Below are 15,319 nucleotides of genomic sequence, written 5' to 3'. Positions count from 1 at the left end.
CTAAAAACATAAAAAGGTTCAAGAAGGATTTAGAAATAACACACACACACACACACACAAACTCAATGTATAAAGTTTCTAAAAGACATTTGGAGTCTGGGTACTTCTGACGCTGAGGTAATGTAGACTCCCTCTTACTGACTTTAAAAGACTGTCTGGGGCTGCTGCCAGATAGGATGAGACATTACGCGGATGATCAGACCCACCTAGTAGGAGACCTGAGATGCTCCCTGTTCCTGAAACCCACTTATAAACTGCACCTGCAGCAAAAACACCTTTCGTGGAGCCCTTGGAGGGTACTGAGTTCTACAAAGTGTTCCTGAATCTCCCTGAACATCAGAATCATCAAGGGGGGCTTTTCAAACATGGAAAGTTTCAGGCCTCATCTCTACATTTTAATTTTGCATCTTAGGGTGGGGAGCCCAGACATCTGTACATTTAATAAGCACTGCCAAGTAATTGGGAACATCTGGTCAGGTAGACAGTGTCTTAAAATACGACAGAGAAGGTCAGGTTCTCTTCGACTGTGCCCCATTTCAACTTCAACCTTAGGAAGAGACCTACAGACCACACAGTATTCTTTATGGGAATAATTATAGACTGTACCTAGATATACTACATTAGTGTTGTCAATCAACGTTAGCAACAAGGCTTTTACCCAAATAGAAAGTTCAATGTGAAAGTCAAGATGTTATAATAAAATAATTAATTAGGTATTGCTTTAGAATTATTACTTACAGTAATAAGTCTTCAGTTATCTCCAGTGACAGCTTTTGCTAAAAATGCCATCACCTGTGCTCAGACAGAACAGGGGTTACTAAGCTTAGTCATGGGGAGCAACGTCACATGGTCCTTGTACATACATTGAAAATGACAAGCAAGTGAAAAGACAATCCTCATTCCATTTTCCCATCAACACCACCAGAATAGATGCTTACTAATGTCCGGTGGAAACGTTTGCTTCAGCAGTAAGAGAGGGCTGCTGATTCAGTTAGAGGGATCTGAGCCTCACTATCATGTGGGTTTCCATCTCGCATTATGCAGTTTGCAACCTACAGGTAGGGTGACCAGCTGTCCTGGATTGCCTGGAATTGAGGACTTCCCAGCATGTGGAATTTTTCATGCTAAAACTGGGCCAGATGGTTACCCTCTGTACAGTCCCGAAGCTGCCTTGCAGCTGGTACCTTCTGTATCGCTGTTCTCTAAAGCCCTCTGCATCCCTCAGATCCGTCCCTGTCCCCATCCCACCCATCTTGAGCTCTAGCTTGAGCACCTTTCTCCTGAAGTAAATGGACTGAGCCAACTGGTCACAGACCCTAAGGTATAAGTCCATGTGGTCTGTGAGCTTCTTCGCATTGATGAAACTGAGTCAAAGAAAACCTAAGAGAACCTGACCTTCTTCCTCTCTTAATTCAAGACACTGTCCACTTAAATAGTGGCTCCCAATACTCAAAAATGTTTATGAAATATAAAGATTCCAGGACTTCCAACCCTAGACTGTCTAGAGATGAGGACTGAAAATCCCCAGGTATAAAAGCTTCCTGATAATTGTGATGTGCGGGAAGCTTCAAGAACACTCTCTAGAACACAGTGTCCCTTTGGGGTGCCATAAAATCTGCTCTTGCTGCAAGTGCAGTTTGTAATTGGATTTCTAGAACAAGGGAGCATCTCAGGCATTTTACTAGGTGAGACTAATCTTTGTATCCTGTAAACGCAAGTTAAAACACAATATTTGATCTCAAGACATAGAGAATACGGTACTTTGCTCAGACCAGCATTTCAGATGCCCCCTGCAAAAGTTAAACAACTTTAGGGACTTCCCTGGTGGTCCAGTGGTTAGGGACTTGGCGTTTCCACTGCCGAGGGCCCGTTTTCAATCCCTGGTTGGGCACCTAAGATCCCATAAGCTGTGTGGCACGGCCCAAAAAAAAAAAAAAATTAAAATAAATTAAAAAATTAAAAATCTAACCTTGATGTTTAAAGAAAAGTTAAACAACTTTACTTAAGTCATGCCTTAAATCAAGTCGAAAGTAAGGTTGAAACCTACTTAAATCACAATTTATATTTCTGAATGTTTGCTTTGAATGGTTAATTAATAGCATATTATATCCAGATATTCCTGTAAAAATCCCTTGTTGGATTTTGTCCTTCTTATACCAAATATTAACATCAACAATTACTAATCCAATATTTATAGACATCCAAGGCCCAGGGTTAGATTCTAGACTTTAAGGGAAAAAATACTTTTTAAGTTATTGTCATCTTTTACAGACTTACGGCATCTGTGCTCATCTATGCAATCACACTATCATCAGGGCTTTATGCACACACACAGAACTATAGTTTCCAGGTGTTCAAAGATCACTCAAGAAATCCATTCACAGGCCCTGAGTTAAGAACAGCTGATCTAATATGAGCATAAATTTCTCCCTTCTGAGTGACACGTGGACTAGAAAATGCATGGCCTTCCTAGAAGAGTGTGTCTTGGAAGCCAATGAGACCACACTATCCCATAAATTGAACTGTGAAGGCCTCTTTCAAATGCTTATCACTTTGGCAATATTCCTGCCAAATGAAGAAACTCCTTAGGTCCCTGAAAACATCTAGTAGCTGGTTTATAGATTGTGTCAAAGGTATTTTTTTTTTAATAAAATTACAGTGAAACTTGGGCCAAATAAAGCATTCCAAGGTCCAAAATAGAGGCTGGGACTTCTTCACTTGCCCTGCATCAATTCCCATGCAGTCATTTTAGCTAAACGAGACTCCTTATTCATAAGCTCTGCAAAGGCCAAAAACATCAGGATGGGTTTTATCTTTGAAAACTTGCAGGAGCTGTTCTTGCCTAGCGCACGTGTGCACGTGCACACGCACATGCACACACACACACACATCCCAGAGTGGAAACCTCTCTTTTTCATAAACTCTCTTGGAAGGACCCTGGCGTATCTCAGATTCACCTACATTTTGGAAAATCCAGCATCCAACCTACAGGCCTCCTCTAGAAAGAGCCTTTTGCCCATTTCTGTCATTTGACACCTAACATGGAATATATTGATGGTTCCTTTGTGTGGGTGATCCCTACATAAACTTAGTACATATTTCTATTTTATAAAGGATGTGTTAATAAGTTTATTCAAAATCCCGTCCATCCAAAATGAGAAGACGTAAAACTATTATTGACCTTTGGAAAAAATAAGACACATACGCATAAAAGTCATGATAAAATATGTATATATACACATATATGTATATGTGTGTGTATATATCTATATATGTATCTCCATATCCAACATGCAGCAAATATTTTATTAAACAGTCTTTGCCAGATACTTGTGAAGCTATACAAAGCATCAGATAATTCAAAAGTTAATTTGTATTCGGCTTGGGACTTCTCTATGTGTTTTGTATGTTGTTTACAGGGTGTGGAATATGGGGTTGGTAGAAGAAGGGCATTGTCTAATAATCTGACTCAAATCCCTAACTGGCTTGACACTGGCTCCTACCTGATGGTACTTGCATCTCATCCAAACACAATGGCCAACAGAGCAGAGGAGCTCACCAGGCGACAAGGACAGCCAACTGGCCACCTGCACCCATAGGGAAGTAATTTACCACTTACCAGCAGGGCCACACTAGGCCTCAGCGTCCTTACTATGAATAGTATTATTTCACAGGTTTAAGGATTTAAATTAATAGCTACGAAGTGCTTAGAACAGTGCCTGGATCACGGAAAGTCTTCCATAATAATAGTAGCTACTATTACTAGCTATCATTAGCCACTATTATTAATACATATTCAAACACTGGAGATGGCTGTTTTGCCTACTTAGACCATGTGGGTCTGTTTTAAACAGTAATATCTTCGATGCACTATTGCTAATGGCACAAATATAGATTACCTTCGTAAATCTCTTCCTTCAGTTCCTGGAGATAAAGGACATCTCACGAAGCAAGCTCACCTAAGCCTATTTCTACCATCCACTCAGAAACCAGTGTGCAAACCTGTGACCCACTGGTGTTACAAAAGATAAGCTGTGCTCTCATGTCTACCCGTATAAATTTAGTATTTCTTTCCCATCAAAGTCTTCCTGGGAGCATTGATTTGCCTTCTGCTTGCTAACCAACCTACTATCCCCGAGATTAAAACTAGAGGAACTAACAGCCAAATGAGACCCAAGTTTGAGACTTTTCAACACAGAAATTAATGCTAAAAAAATGAGACAGAGCAGGACAATATAGGATCGGAAGGAGCTGTGTCACTCACCTCCACCTTCCCTGGGCTGATGGATCACCTTACAAGCAGTTAACAGAAGAAATGAAGTAGCGAGGTGGAAACTCCCCTAATCCCTCAAAAATATCATGAGCTGAGTCTCAAGACAGCACAGATGATCTAAATCCAGTGATATATAAACATGCCACTTGTGTGTCACAGGAGACCAAATAGGAAAACGGAGACCAGTTATTATGGGTGCTTTTCACCTGACACCACGTCTGGAAGTCTGACTCTTGGCCCCCCGGCTAGAGAGGGAGATCTAGATTCCAGCACATCTTCAATGCCTCCTACTCCCTCTCAGCTCCCCGGTGCACCAGGCGCCGTTTCCCACGGGGCCAGGTTTAGGAGGAAGCAGCAAGAGGTAGAACTACCCTGAGAGTACAGACGGGGACCCCACCCCCTCGAGCCCAGGCTCTTACCTGTGGCATCTGCCCCCTCAGCAGGTGCACTCTGGCTGGACGCTGGGGCCGGATCCTTGACTCCGTGCACCTGAGCGGCTTCTTCCTGGTGTGTCAAAAAGGCAGAGCACAGATCAGTTTCCAGGGCTTGGAGCTTCAGCAAGGGATTCTGCCAGCAAAAGCAGAACATCGGGCTGGCTCAGTTAGATCCTGAAGCAACTCTGGGTCTGCAGCTCCTTTCTCCGGCGCCTGGCAGGAAGGGGGTCTCGGCCTCAGCTGCTTCAGGCAGGGCTGGTTGTGCCAGCATCAGAGGCGTGTTCTTCCACAGGCAGTCTCTGTTTCTGCTTCATATCAATCCTAACGTATATTGATTATCTGTGACACATGGGACTGGTGATTTCGTCAGCAAGAGACACAGCACCCGGAGAACCAGTCTGAGAAGGTATCTGCTTCCCCAGTGGTTGAGCCTTTACGCTTTGCAAGTGTTTCATTCATTGTGCTGACATCAGGAGCGAATGACATTAGGCCCCTCCCAGGCTACCATTCATAAAAGCCCGCAGTGCACGGAGTTACTGCTGCAGAGGCCGCCTGGCAGCTGGGAGGTGCTTCGGGGCTCCCTTATCTGCATCTGCGTGTGGGGTGTGTGCGTGCCTGTAGGTGTGTAGGGGTGTGTGTGTGTGTGTGTCTGTACGTGTGTCTTCTGAAGTTACTTTTCTCACATGGAATGGATACAGCTGCCTTTTACCAAGAACAGAGTGGAGGGACGGAGGGAGATGACCTTGGTCCCTTAGTCTGACCCAGCCACTGAGGGAGAAGCAGTTTACCGTTCATCACTGCCAGCACAAACTCCCCACTCCCCCTCCTCCTTTCTCATTTTAAATTCCTCCCGCGGTTCTTAATAAGAGCAAAGTCAGACAGACTGACGCACGTATGCTGCCGTGATGCAGACGCCCTGGCAAATTCATTCCCCCAACCAGGTGAAAGTGAGTCACGCCGAGTCCCTGGCTGGGCCCCAGTCCCCTGCGACAGGGCAGCTCTGCAGGCCCCAGAGCTCCTGGTGGGGCGTGGGGGGCTACCCGGAGCGGAGCCGTGCCTCCTTTTCCCTGCTCTGACCCTGCAACACACGCATGCGCACACACGCACCCAAGCACCTGCTGACAGCCCGCCTTCATATAACCTATTCCCCACACACCCTCAAAACCAACACCACGTCCCACTCCAGACACACACACCCCCGGCCCCTGGCCCACACACACCCTCACACCCTATCACACACACACTCCGCCCCAGATACACCCGCATTCCCATCTCCCACTCTCACACCCTACCCCACCCCTCGTGCCCTGACACCCTCACACCTCACCTCACATACACAACCCCGCCCCGCACCTCCTCACGTCCCAACCCCTCCCCGCACACATACCCTCATCATGCTGTTGATGTGAGTACATATGAACCCACAGCAGTGTTTTAAAAGCTGCTCACTAAGAAGAGAAAAACAAATACCGTATGCTAACACATGTATATGGAATCTAAAAAAAAAAAAAAAAGATTCCGAAGAACCTAGGGGCAGGACAGGAATAAAGATGCAGATGTAGAGAATGGACTTCAGGAGACGGGGAGGGGGAAGGGTAAGCTGGGACGAAGTGAGAGAGTGGCATGGACATATATATACACTACCAAACGTAAAATAGATAGCTAGTGGGAAGCAGCCGCATACCATACCAGAGGGAGATCAGCTCGGTGCTTTGTGACCACCTAGTGGGGTGGGATAGGGAGGGTGGGAGGGAGATGCAAGAGGGAGAAGATATGGGGATATATGTATATATATAGCTGATTCACTTTGTTATAAAGCAGAAACTAACACACCATTGTACAGCAATTATACTACAATAAAGATGTTAAAAAAAATAAAATAAGTAAAAAATTTTAAAAAACAGCTGCTCACTGAGGAATGTCTTACATCTGCTGTCTCTCGGCCAGTTGGAAAGTGGCAGGTCCCTCGCAGGCTCAGGACCCCTCCTCTGCTCAGCTCAGAGACAGAGCAGGACCTAGTTCAAACCTCCCTGTGCTCAGGGGCTGCTGCCTGGGAGCCCACAGCTGGGATGAAGCATCTGCCTGACACCAGGCCATTTTTTTATAGCTTCTTCTTCCTCACTGGGATGTTTTCCCAGAAGCTAAGTGTGGAAGCAAGAGCCCAAGGCTACTGACGGGAGGTACAGAAGGAGCAAGGGCACCAAGTTTCTGGAAAGATTTACTACCCAAGCATCTGGGAAGCAAAAAGAATGATTCCAGGCAAGCTTCCTACCGAAGGACTTTGGACATTGGAGTGACTGGAGTGACCTCTCAAAAAGAGCAAAACTATTCTGAAAATTAAGAAATAATGCCATGAGAATGTAAGATGGTACAGCTGCAACAGCAAACAGTATCGTGGTTCCACAAATAGGTATTTCTAAAAATAGGCAGTTCCTCAAATATGGTAATTCTGAAAACAGAACTACTGTATGATCCAGCAAACCCACTGAAAGAATTAAAAGCAGTGACTCTAACAGATATTTGTATACCCATGTTCATGGCAACATTATTCACAATAACCAAGAAATGTATTATGGACTGAATTGTCTCCCCCAAATTCATATATTGAAGCCCTAACCCCCAATGTAACTATATTTGGAGACAGGGCTTTTAAGATGCAATTAAGGTAAAATAAGGTCATAAGGGTGAGGCCCTAATCCAATATGACCAGTGCCCTTATAGAGAGAGAGAGACACCAGGGATGCACATACACAGAGGAAATGCCATGTGAGGACACAGTGAAAAGGCAGCCATCTGCAAGCCAAGGAGGAGGCTTCAGGAGAAACCAATTTTGCCGGCACCTTAATCTTGGACTTCTTACCTCCAGAACTGTGAGATAATAAATGCTGTTTCGGCCACCGAGTCTCTGGTATTTTTTTTTTTAATGGCAGTCCTAATAGGGTATTAGCAGATTAATACAAGGTGGAGGCAACCTAAGTGTCCATCAGCGGACGAACTGATAAATAAAATGTGATATATACATACAATGGAATATTATTTAGCCTTAGAGAGGAAGAAAATTTTAACACACGCTACGACATGAATGAACCTTGAGGATATTATGCTAAGTGAAATAAGCCAGTCACAAAAGGACAAGTATCTAGAGTAGTAAAATTCATAGAGATGGCAAGTAGTATGGTGGTTGCCAGGGGCTGGTGGGGAAGGAAAGGGAGTTAGTGTTTAATGGGTACAGAGTTTGAGGTTGGGAAGATAAATAAAGTTCTGGAGCCGGATGGTGGTGATTGTTGCACAACAATGTGAATGTGCTTAATGCCATTGAACTGTATACTTTAAAATGGTTAAAACGTTAAATTTTATGTTATATCTATTTTATCACAATTTTAAAAAACAAAAAGTAAAAAAGAAAGAAAACCAGTCCTTCTCTACATTTAGAGGGAGGACGTGGAACCAGTCACCTCCTGTGAACTCTACGTGCTCTTGTAGATTCTACAAAGCAGGGGAGGACACGGCCTTCACACCGAACCAGAGGCCATCTCTGCTACATACTATGCAGCTGACTTGGGGCAAGAATCTTGGCTGCTCTAAGCCTTAATTTCCTCATGCATAAAAAGAGGCAATAATGACAGTGACAGTGGCACCTGCTCGAAGAGTTAAACAAGGGAAGGCACACAGAGCACTTTGCACAGCATCAGCACGTGGGAAACACTCAAGCACTGGACTCCGTGGTTATTACGTTCATCTCCAAACCCCGGGGGCTGCTGGGCAGAGGGCTGGTGTTGTGGGAGGCCAGACCCCATAGCATCTGTTGACCTTGACTCATCACTCTACTCCCAGGGCCTCACTCTGCATCTGCCCAGGAAGGACCTGAGACTACGTGACTTGAAAGTTCCCTTCCAACTTTCCAGGAAAGAAAAGCAAACATGTCCGTGTACTGAGGCTGGTGCACAGAACCTGACAGAGTGGATGCTTGGAAGGTGTTTGTGGAACTGAACGACGTGTTCACACAACACAAATCAACAGCAAAGAATCTCACTCTCACTGCAGAGGAGCTCGTCAGGTCACGTTCAGAGGACTCTCTGCTCCCCCGGAGAGCGGGGTGTAATGCTGAGACCCAGTTACCACTGGGAGTAGTCACAGGTGGTTCTCACCCGTCTTCCCCGCCCTCCTCCTCCCTCACTTGTACTCATACTGAAGCCGAACCGGCGCTACGAGCGTCGAAGGAGATCCATTTGCACGGCTGGTTTGTTCCTCTCTCAGACACCAGATAGGAGGAAGCTTAAAGGAATGGGGGAGAACAGAGTGGCAAATGGAACAGGAGAGAGGAGATGAAGGTCTCGAGGGACAAGAAGACATCCAAGGAGAAGGGAAAACATAAACTGCTGGAATTGAGGACCAGGAGGCAGAATGGAAGAAACTCTGCACACCAACTGTCATCAACTATGTCCCTCCGCATCCCTCACTGACCCCTTACCTGAGGACCACCTGCTGTTCCTCAGCACAGGGACAGAGAGTGGAGGCTTGGACGCCCTGTGTGGGATGGAGCCTGCTGACCAGAGAACGCACGACAGGGGAAGCTGGAGGCTTTACCTATGAGCAATCTATGCCACTGTCACATACAGGTCCTTCCAGTGGGCAGCAGGAGGAATCCAGCCTGTCCCATCAGGGCTGAGCCCCACAGAGCCTCCCCTGAGAAGGCTGGAGCACAGCTTGCACCACACACGTGAGGGTCATGCCCCCAGCAGCTGTACCAGCACACGTGCAGCTCCCAGGCTCTGGCAGCTCTCAATGCACAAAGAGATACACTGGGCTCTGGAGCATGAGACTGATGTCAGCCCCTTCCTCGTGGGGCTCCAGTCTAGTGGGGAGATGGCTACTACACAAGCAAACAAATCAAACAATAATGCCAGTTATTACTGTCATAGGGTGATGGAGGAAAGACACCACAAGCCCGCAGACAGAGTGAACAAGCAGCTGTTTCACTCTCCAACCTTGCCTGACTTGGTGACCTTTTATGCAGGAATAAGCTTTACCCCTATAGAAAAATGAAGGGCAGCCAACCCCTGTGGCCCTAGTGCTACCTCCGGCCCTTCTCTTGCTCGGGGGCTGGGTGGTGGGGGGGGGGCGCCTCCTGCTCCCTGTCAGGCTGCCCCCAGCCCCTCCCTGAGGCCAGCCAGCTGGCTTTTCCAGGTTTACATCCAAAGTCTCCCTGAATGGGTCTCTACGATCTGCAGGAAAACTGAACAAAGGCTGATGGATCCTCTAAAGAACAATGCCTACCTCTGCTTCCCCAGTTCTCCCATCTGGTCATCAAAGAAACCAGAGAGACGTCCGTGAAACCTAGGTGTGGTTTTCTACAAGCTAATTTTTCTCTTTTACATAATGGAAAATACGCGACTTGTTTTAGAAAATACACTACTCATTTTCTCTCCTCTACAATTACCGGGTCCCACTTTAGTTGGCTGGAGCGGAGAACACCCACACAGGCTCGATGGTGGAATACTATTTTAGGATGCCTTTGTCTGCAATTCACCAGTTGCAGAGCAGAGACAGCTTACTTTTAATTTCTGTGAAGAGGTTTCGCGACCCTCTCCCATCCCTCTATCTATCCAAGAACTGTGCATAGATTCTCTGTGGCAAAATCAAACTGGAAATCTGCTCAAAACTGAGGATACAACAGGGTCCCCAAACAACCCCATTTCTACTTACCACTCTCTTCCCGGAGCTTTCCTGTTTCCTGTGTAGGCTCCACCCCAACACACACACACACACACGTGCGCACACGCACACACGCACACACACACGCACACACCCCACCCCTCCTTTCCATCTGCCCCCTGCCCCTACCTCCCCAGGCCTTGAATTCAGCTGTAGTTGCTTCACAGTCAAATTTCCATCAAATCTTGAGCCAGTTCTGATTACCTCATCCAAAGAGGGCCCCCCAATGTCTCTTTTAGCATTTTGTTTTCTTCCTTCCCAACACTCACTATAATATAGAATTTTATTTATTTCTCTACTTGTTTATTGGCTCTTTCCAGCTCCAGAAGGGCTGGAAGCATGCTGCCATTGTTCATGGCTGTACCCAGCACAATGAGTAGAATAGGAGCCAACCATAAAAAGCCTGCCATTGAATATTAGTTTTGTTTGCCTGGACCCTTTAGGCAGTACTTGGGAGGCCCTTTTGAGTATCCAATTTCAAGCCTCCTTGCTGCCCTGGTTCAGAAATTTAAAAATGCTTACGAATCACTGAGGAGTTTGTTAAAGATGTACGTTCCCAGGCAGGGACAGACTCGGATTCTGTGGCCTGGGGCAGGGTCACTTAGATGCCAGAGGTCCAAGGTCCACGCTTTGAGAAATACTGCCCTATTCCCTAGGGACTTGACCCACCCTAAATGCTGCCTTGGTTGCCTGTTTAGCTCTACCTGTCCCAGGAACAATAGCTTTTTCCTGACCTCCAGCCTTCTGACACCCTCACTGGCCTCCAGCCCTGGTACCCCCCTCCTTGGAACGGGACCTCCACATCAGGAAGTATAAAGTATGGGGTGCTCAGAAGCAAGGCAGTGTTACCTCCTGAACTGCTGCTGCCGTCCTGTGGATGTTCTTGCCAAAAGAAGTGGGACTTCCTCCAACGGTGATGGCTACAAAAAAACGCCAAATTCACCCCATCCCTAGGGACACTGGGCATTTGGCTAATCCCTGTGGGGCCTGTGTTGCTTATGTCCCAGTGTGCTTTGCAGTCAAATCTAACTGAAGACCAGCACACCTCGGCTCAGCCCATCCCAGCTTCCTCAGGATGGTCAGCCCTCACTGTCCTGCACTACCCAATGGAGAGATTCAATATAAGAGAACAAGCTATTCACTTCAAGTAGTCCTCTGTTGACAAGAGGATCCAGGTCCTATTCTGATAATAGCAGCACTTCTTTCTTAAACAAGGGCGATCTTGCCACCACACATGATAACCCAAACCAAATTTCCTTCCAGCCAGATGATTTGATTTCAGCTTAGGAAGAGGGAGTCGTGTACTTAGTTTTACCTGTTTGTGATATCCTCAATATGTTTACTTTATTAAATAAACAATAAAAACAAGATGTTTGGGAGAGAATAATACAGTTCTATAAACTCACGTTTTAATACAGGACTCTGAGCTTTTCTACATGATAAGACGTGGATTTTTGAAAAATAGAGTATGTCTCATTTTCAACTCATGGAATGGACTTCAATAGTTTCCCAAGGTCATAATGATTGGTTCAAGAATGGGCTACAAGTCACAAGCCAGATAAATGAGACTCAAGTATGGAACTTTATGGATCTAGAAAGGACTCCATTTCTACTGTGTGATAGGCAAAATCTTAAAGATGGCCCCCAAGATTCCTGTACCCTGCTTACTCAGTCAAACACGAATTTAGATGCTGCTATGAAGAGATTTTGCAGATATAATTAAAGTCCTAACTCAGGTGACCAAGGATACAGAGATTGCTTGGATGGGCCTGACCCAATCAGGTGAGCCTTTTAAAAGCAGAGTGTTTCTTCCGGCTGGCAGAATACAACAACACAGAGATTTGGAGCACAGAAGGATTTGGTGCTGCTGGCTCAAAGATGAAGGGGCCCATGTGAGAGGGAACGCAGGCAGCGTCTAGAAGCTGAGAGCTACCCCCCAGATGCTGACCAACAAGGAAATGGGGTCTACAGTCCTACAACCTCAAGGAAGTAAATTCAGGCAATGACCTGAATGAGCTTGGACATGGACTCTTCTCTGGAACCTCCAGATAAGAGTCTATCACAGCCAATGCCTTGTTTTCATTTTTGTGCGACCTTGAGCAGAGAATCCAATGGAGTCTACTCAAATTTATGACCTACACAACTGTGAGCTAATAAATGGGTGTTTGAAGCTGTTAAGCTTTTGGGAATTTGTTTCACAGTAATAGAAAACTAATATACACTGGAATTACTAGCTGTAAGAACAGTGTGTCCCTAGAGAGGAGCCAACCCAAAGATAAGGTCAATATAGGAAAGCAGAGTCAAAATGGAAAGAGACGGCATCTACACGACGAGTCTTTAATCCCTGGATCTAGCCATTTGGGAAGCCTATCCTGATCCTGAAGTTTCAGGGGTGTGAATCAATACAATCCTGTTATTTATGAAAACCAGCTTGAATTGACTTTCAGTCACAAGGAAGAAAACCCAGATACTGGAAAAAAAATTCTCAGTCAATTCTGATCTAAGGCCCAACCCTATAGACTGGGTTTGCATTTCAATAGAAAAAGACAGCTGTCTATTCCTACAGAAAAAAATACCATTCAGCCAACTCAGGAGTATTCAGGGCCTGAATAAGCCTCTTGCTAGACCATTTTCTCAAAATTAAAACAATTTTGAGGGAGAAACACATCTCAAACAAAACAGTAAGTACCATCTGGAGGTGTGATATGGCTTGATGCCAAAACGTATCTATATGCTAAACTATGGATGGTAATAAAAAGACAATCAAATCCTTCACATGGAGACCCACACGTAGACATGTGCACATACACTCAAAAAGGGGCACAATTTGCCTCATTCCAACCATCATGGGAACCTATGACTAAATTCTACAAGCGCTGGGAAAATGAAAAAAAAAACAAAAAAAGGTGGAATCAGTGAGTGTTAAAACTGAAAGCAGTCCTAGAGTTAACCCAATTCAAAACCTGCCTCAATTTCACAAATGAAAAACTAAAAGAAGTTGATGGGATGCTTTATGATATGCAGTCTGGGAGGTGGAAAAAGTAGTAGGAGGACCCAATATGGCATGTTTTCTCAGGGAAGGGGAGATCCATTCATTTTCTTCATACATCTGTTATTTTACTTAAATGAAACTGAAGCCAGGAATGGGATCTACTAGGATGAGGAGAGGGAAAACAATATTTTTTCTCATTTTATCCTTCAAGCAACTTTTTGAACTATTGACTGCTTATTGATTATATGGACATGGGGAAATGACTAAAACCAAGGATCAAGGTGTATTAGACATTGACGATCCCAAGTCTAGAATATTTTCCAATCAGGATCTATGACACCCCAACAAATAATATCTTCTGATGTTTTACAGAGGCAGATATTTTCCAAACAGGATCCAGGGGACCCCAACAAATAAAATCTCCTGATGTCTTATAGAGGCAGAGTGTGAAAGTTCAGCTCAATGCCAGAATGGACACTTAATCAGGTTTTCAGAAACCAACTCCTATAGTATACTCCCAGAGACACCAAAACTCATGGAATGGAGAGGCAAGTCCTATCAAGAGACCCAAGGTCAAAAACTAGGAGCTTGAGACTGGCAAAAGAAAAGTGGAGCTGGCAGGAATCAGATCTATACTCACACCGAGTAGAAATAAGAAATGAGTTTTTCAGTTCACTGGGAAAGTACTGGGAACACACCCAGAGACAGATGCTCATAGGTAGCTATGTCACATCATGTATCACCTTACTACATAGAGGAGAGCTCGGGTCAAGCACCAGCTCTGGAATCAAATATAGCTGAGCCCCATCTATCTGTGACAGAGCAAGTGGAATTAAGAAGTTTAAAAAGTAGATGTGAAATACGAGATGTGAAATTTGGAGAAAATATAAAGCACATATGTAACATCTTAAAATTGCTATAATCGACAATTACAACATTAGGGTCCATAGGAACATCTGGAAAGTATTTGTGGACCATGCTTCTTACAATGCTCAAGAAACTGTTTTTTTACTTTAGACTTGCAAGTTGGAATGGAAGGAAGAGAGCAGATATGGAACTAGTGGGTTCTTTTTAAAGAACTAGAAGGCTGTGTGTTGGAGGCTGTGGTATATAAATAAAAGGGACAGGGGTTTCCCTGGTGGCGCAGGGGTTAAGAATCCGCCTGCCAATGCAGGGGACATGGGTTCGAGCCCTGGTCTGGGAGGATCCCACATTCCGTGGAGCAATTAAGCCCGTGGGCCACAACTACTGAGCCCATGCGCCGCAACTGCTGAGCCCATGTGCCTGGAACCCGTGCTCCGCAACAAGAGAAGCCACCGCAACGAGAGAAACCCGCGCACCGCAACAAAAAGTAGCCCCTGCCCCGTCGCAACTAGAGAAAGCATGCTCACAGCAACGAAAACCCAACGCAGCCAAAAATAAATAAATAAATTTAAAATAAATAAAAGGGGCAAAGAGCAATGAAGATAGGTAACATAACAAAAAAGTCTACCTTACATATCCACTCGGAGATGGAAGGAATACTCCTATAAAAAATCAGCTGTACAAAGAGACTGAAAGAGAGTTCATTTTTAAAAAGTACAATTAGTAGCAACTGATCATGAGTCAAAAACTAGAAACCACCATACAATGGGTTACAGCAAGGAGAATGAAAGCTAAAACTACGTGCCAAACATGTATGAATCTCGTAAACAAAATACTGAGTAAATGAAACCAGACACAAAAGAGTACAACCAGCCCATTTATAACAAATTCAAAAAGAGACAAAACAAATCTACTTCAGTCCAAAGAACAGTTATCCTTCCAGGGGAAGAGTGACTGGAATAATTAAATAAGGGCGTCTGGATGCTAATGATGTTCTGTTTCTTGATGCTGGTTACACACTTTGTGAGAATTCATCCAGCC

The 15,319-nt window shown here is 44.9% G+C and overlaps 1 protein-coding gene across 4 annotated transcripts in view; it reads right to left on the bottom strand.

The window, feature by feature from the left end:
* The window catches only part of FAM13C (family with sequence similarity 13 member C), a 131,372-nt gene that overhangs the window by 35,499 nt on the left and 80,554 nt on the right, over window positions 1-15,319 (bottom strand). For all 4 annotated transcript variants that reach the window (XM_068547502.1, XM_068547500.1, XM_068547501.1 and 1 more), the window contains one exon: window positions 4,693-4,777. In XM_068547502.1, coding sequence (XP_068403603.1) covers window positions 4,693-4,777 — 85 coding nt within the window. The remainder of the gene's footprint in view (window positions 1-4,692; window positions 4,778-15,319) is intronic.

Source organism: Eschrichtius robustus, chromosome 7 (assembly GCF_028021215.1).
Source record: "Eschrichtius robustus isolate mEscRob2 chromosome 7, mEscRob2.pri, whole genome shotgun sequence".
Lineage (NCBI taxonomy): Eukaryota > Metazoa > Chordata > Mammalia > Artiodactyla > Eschrichtiidae > Eschrichtius > Eschrichtius robustus.
The sequence above is the reverse complement of the archived record's forward strand: the minus strand, read 5'-3'. Positions and strand labels throughout refer to the sequence as shown.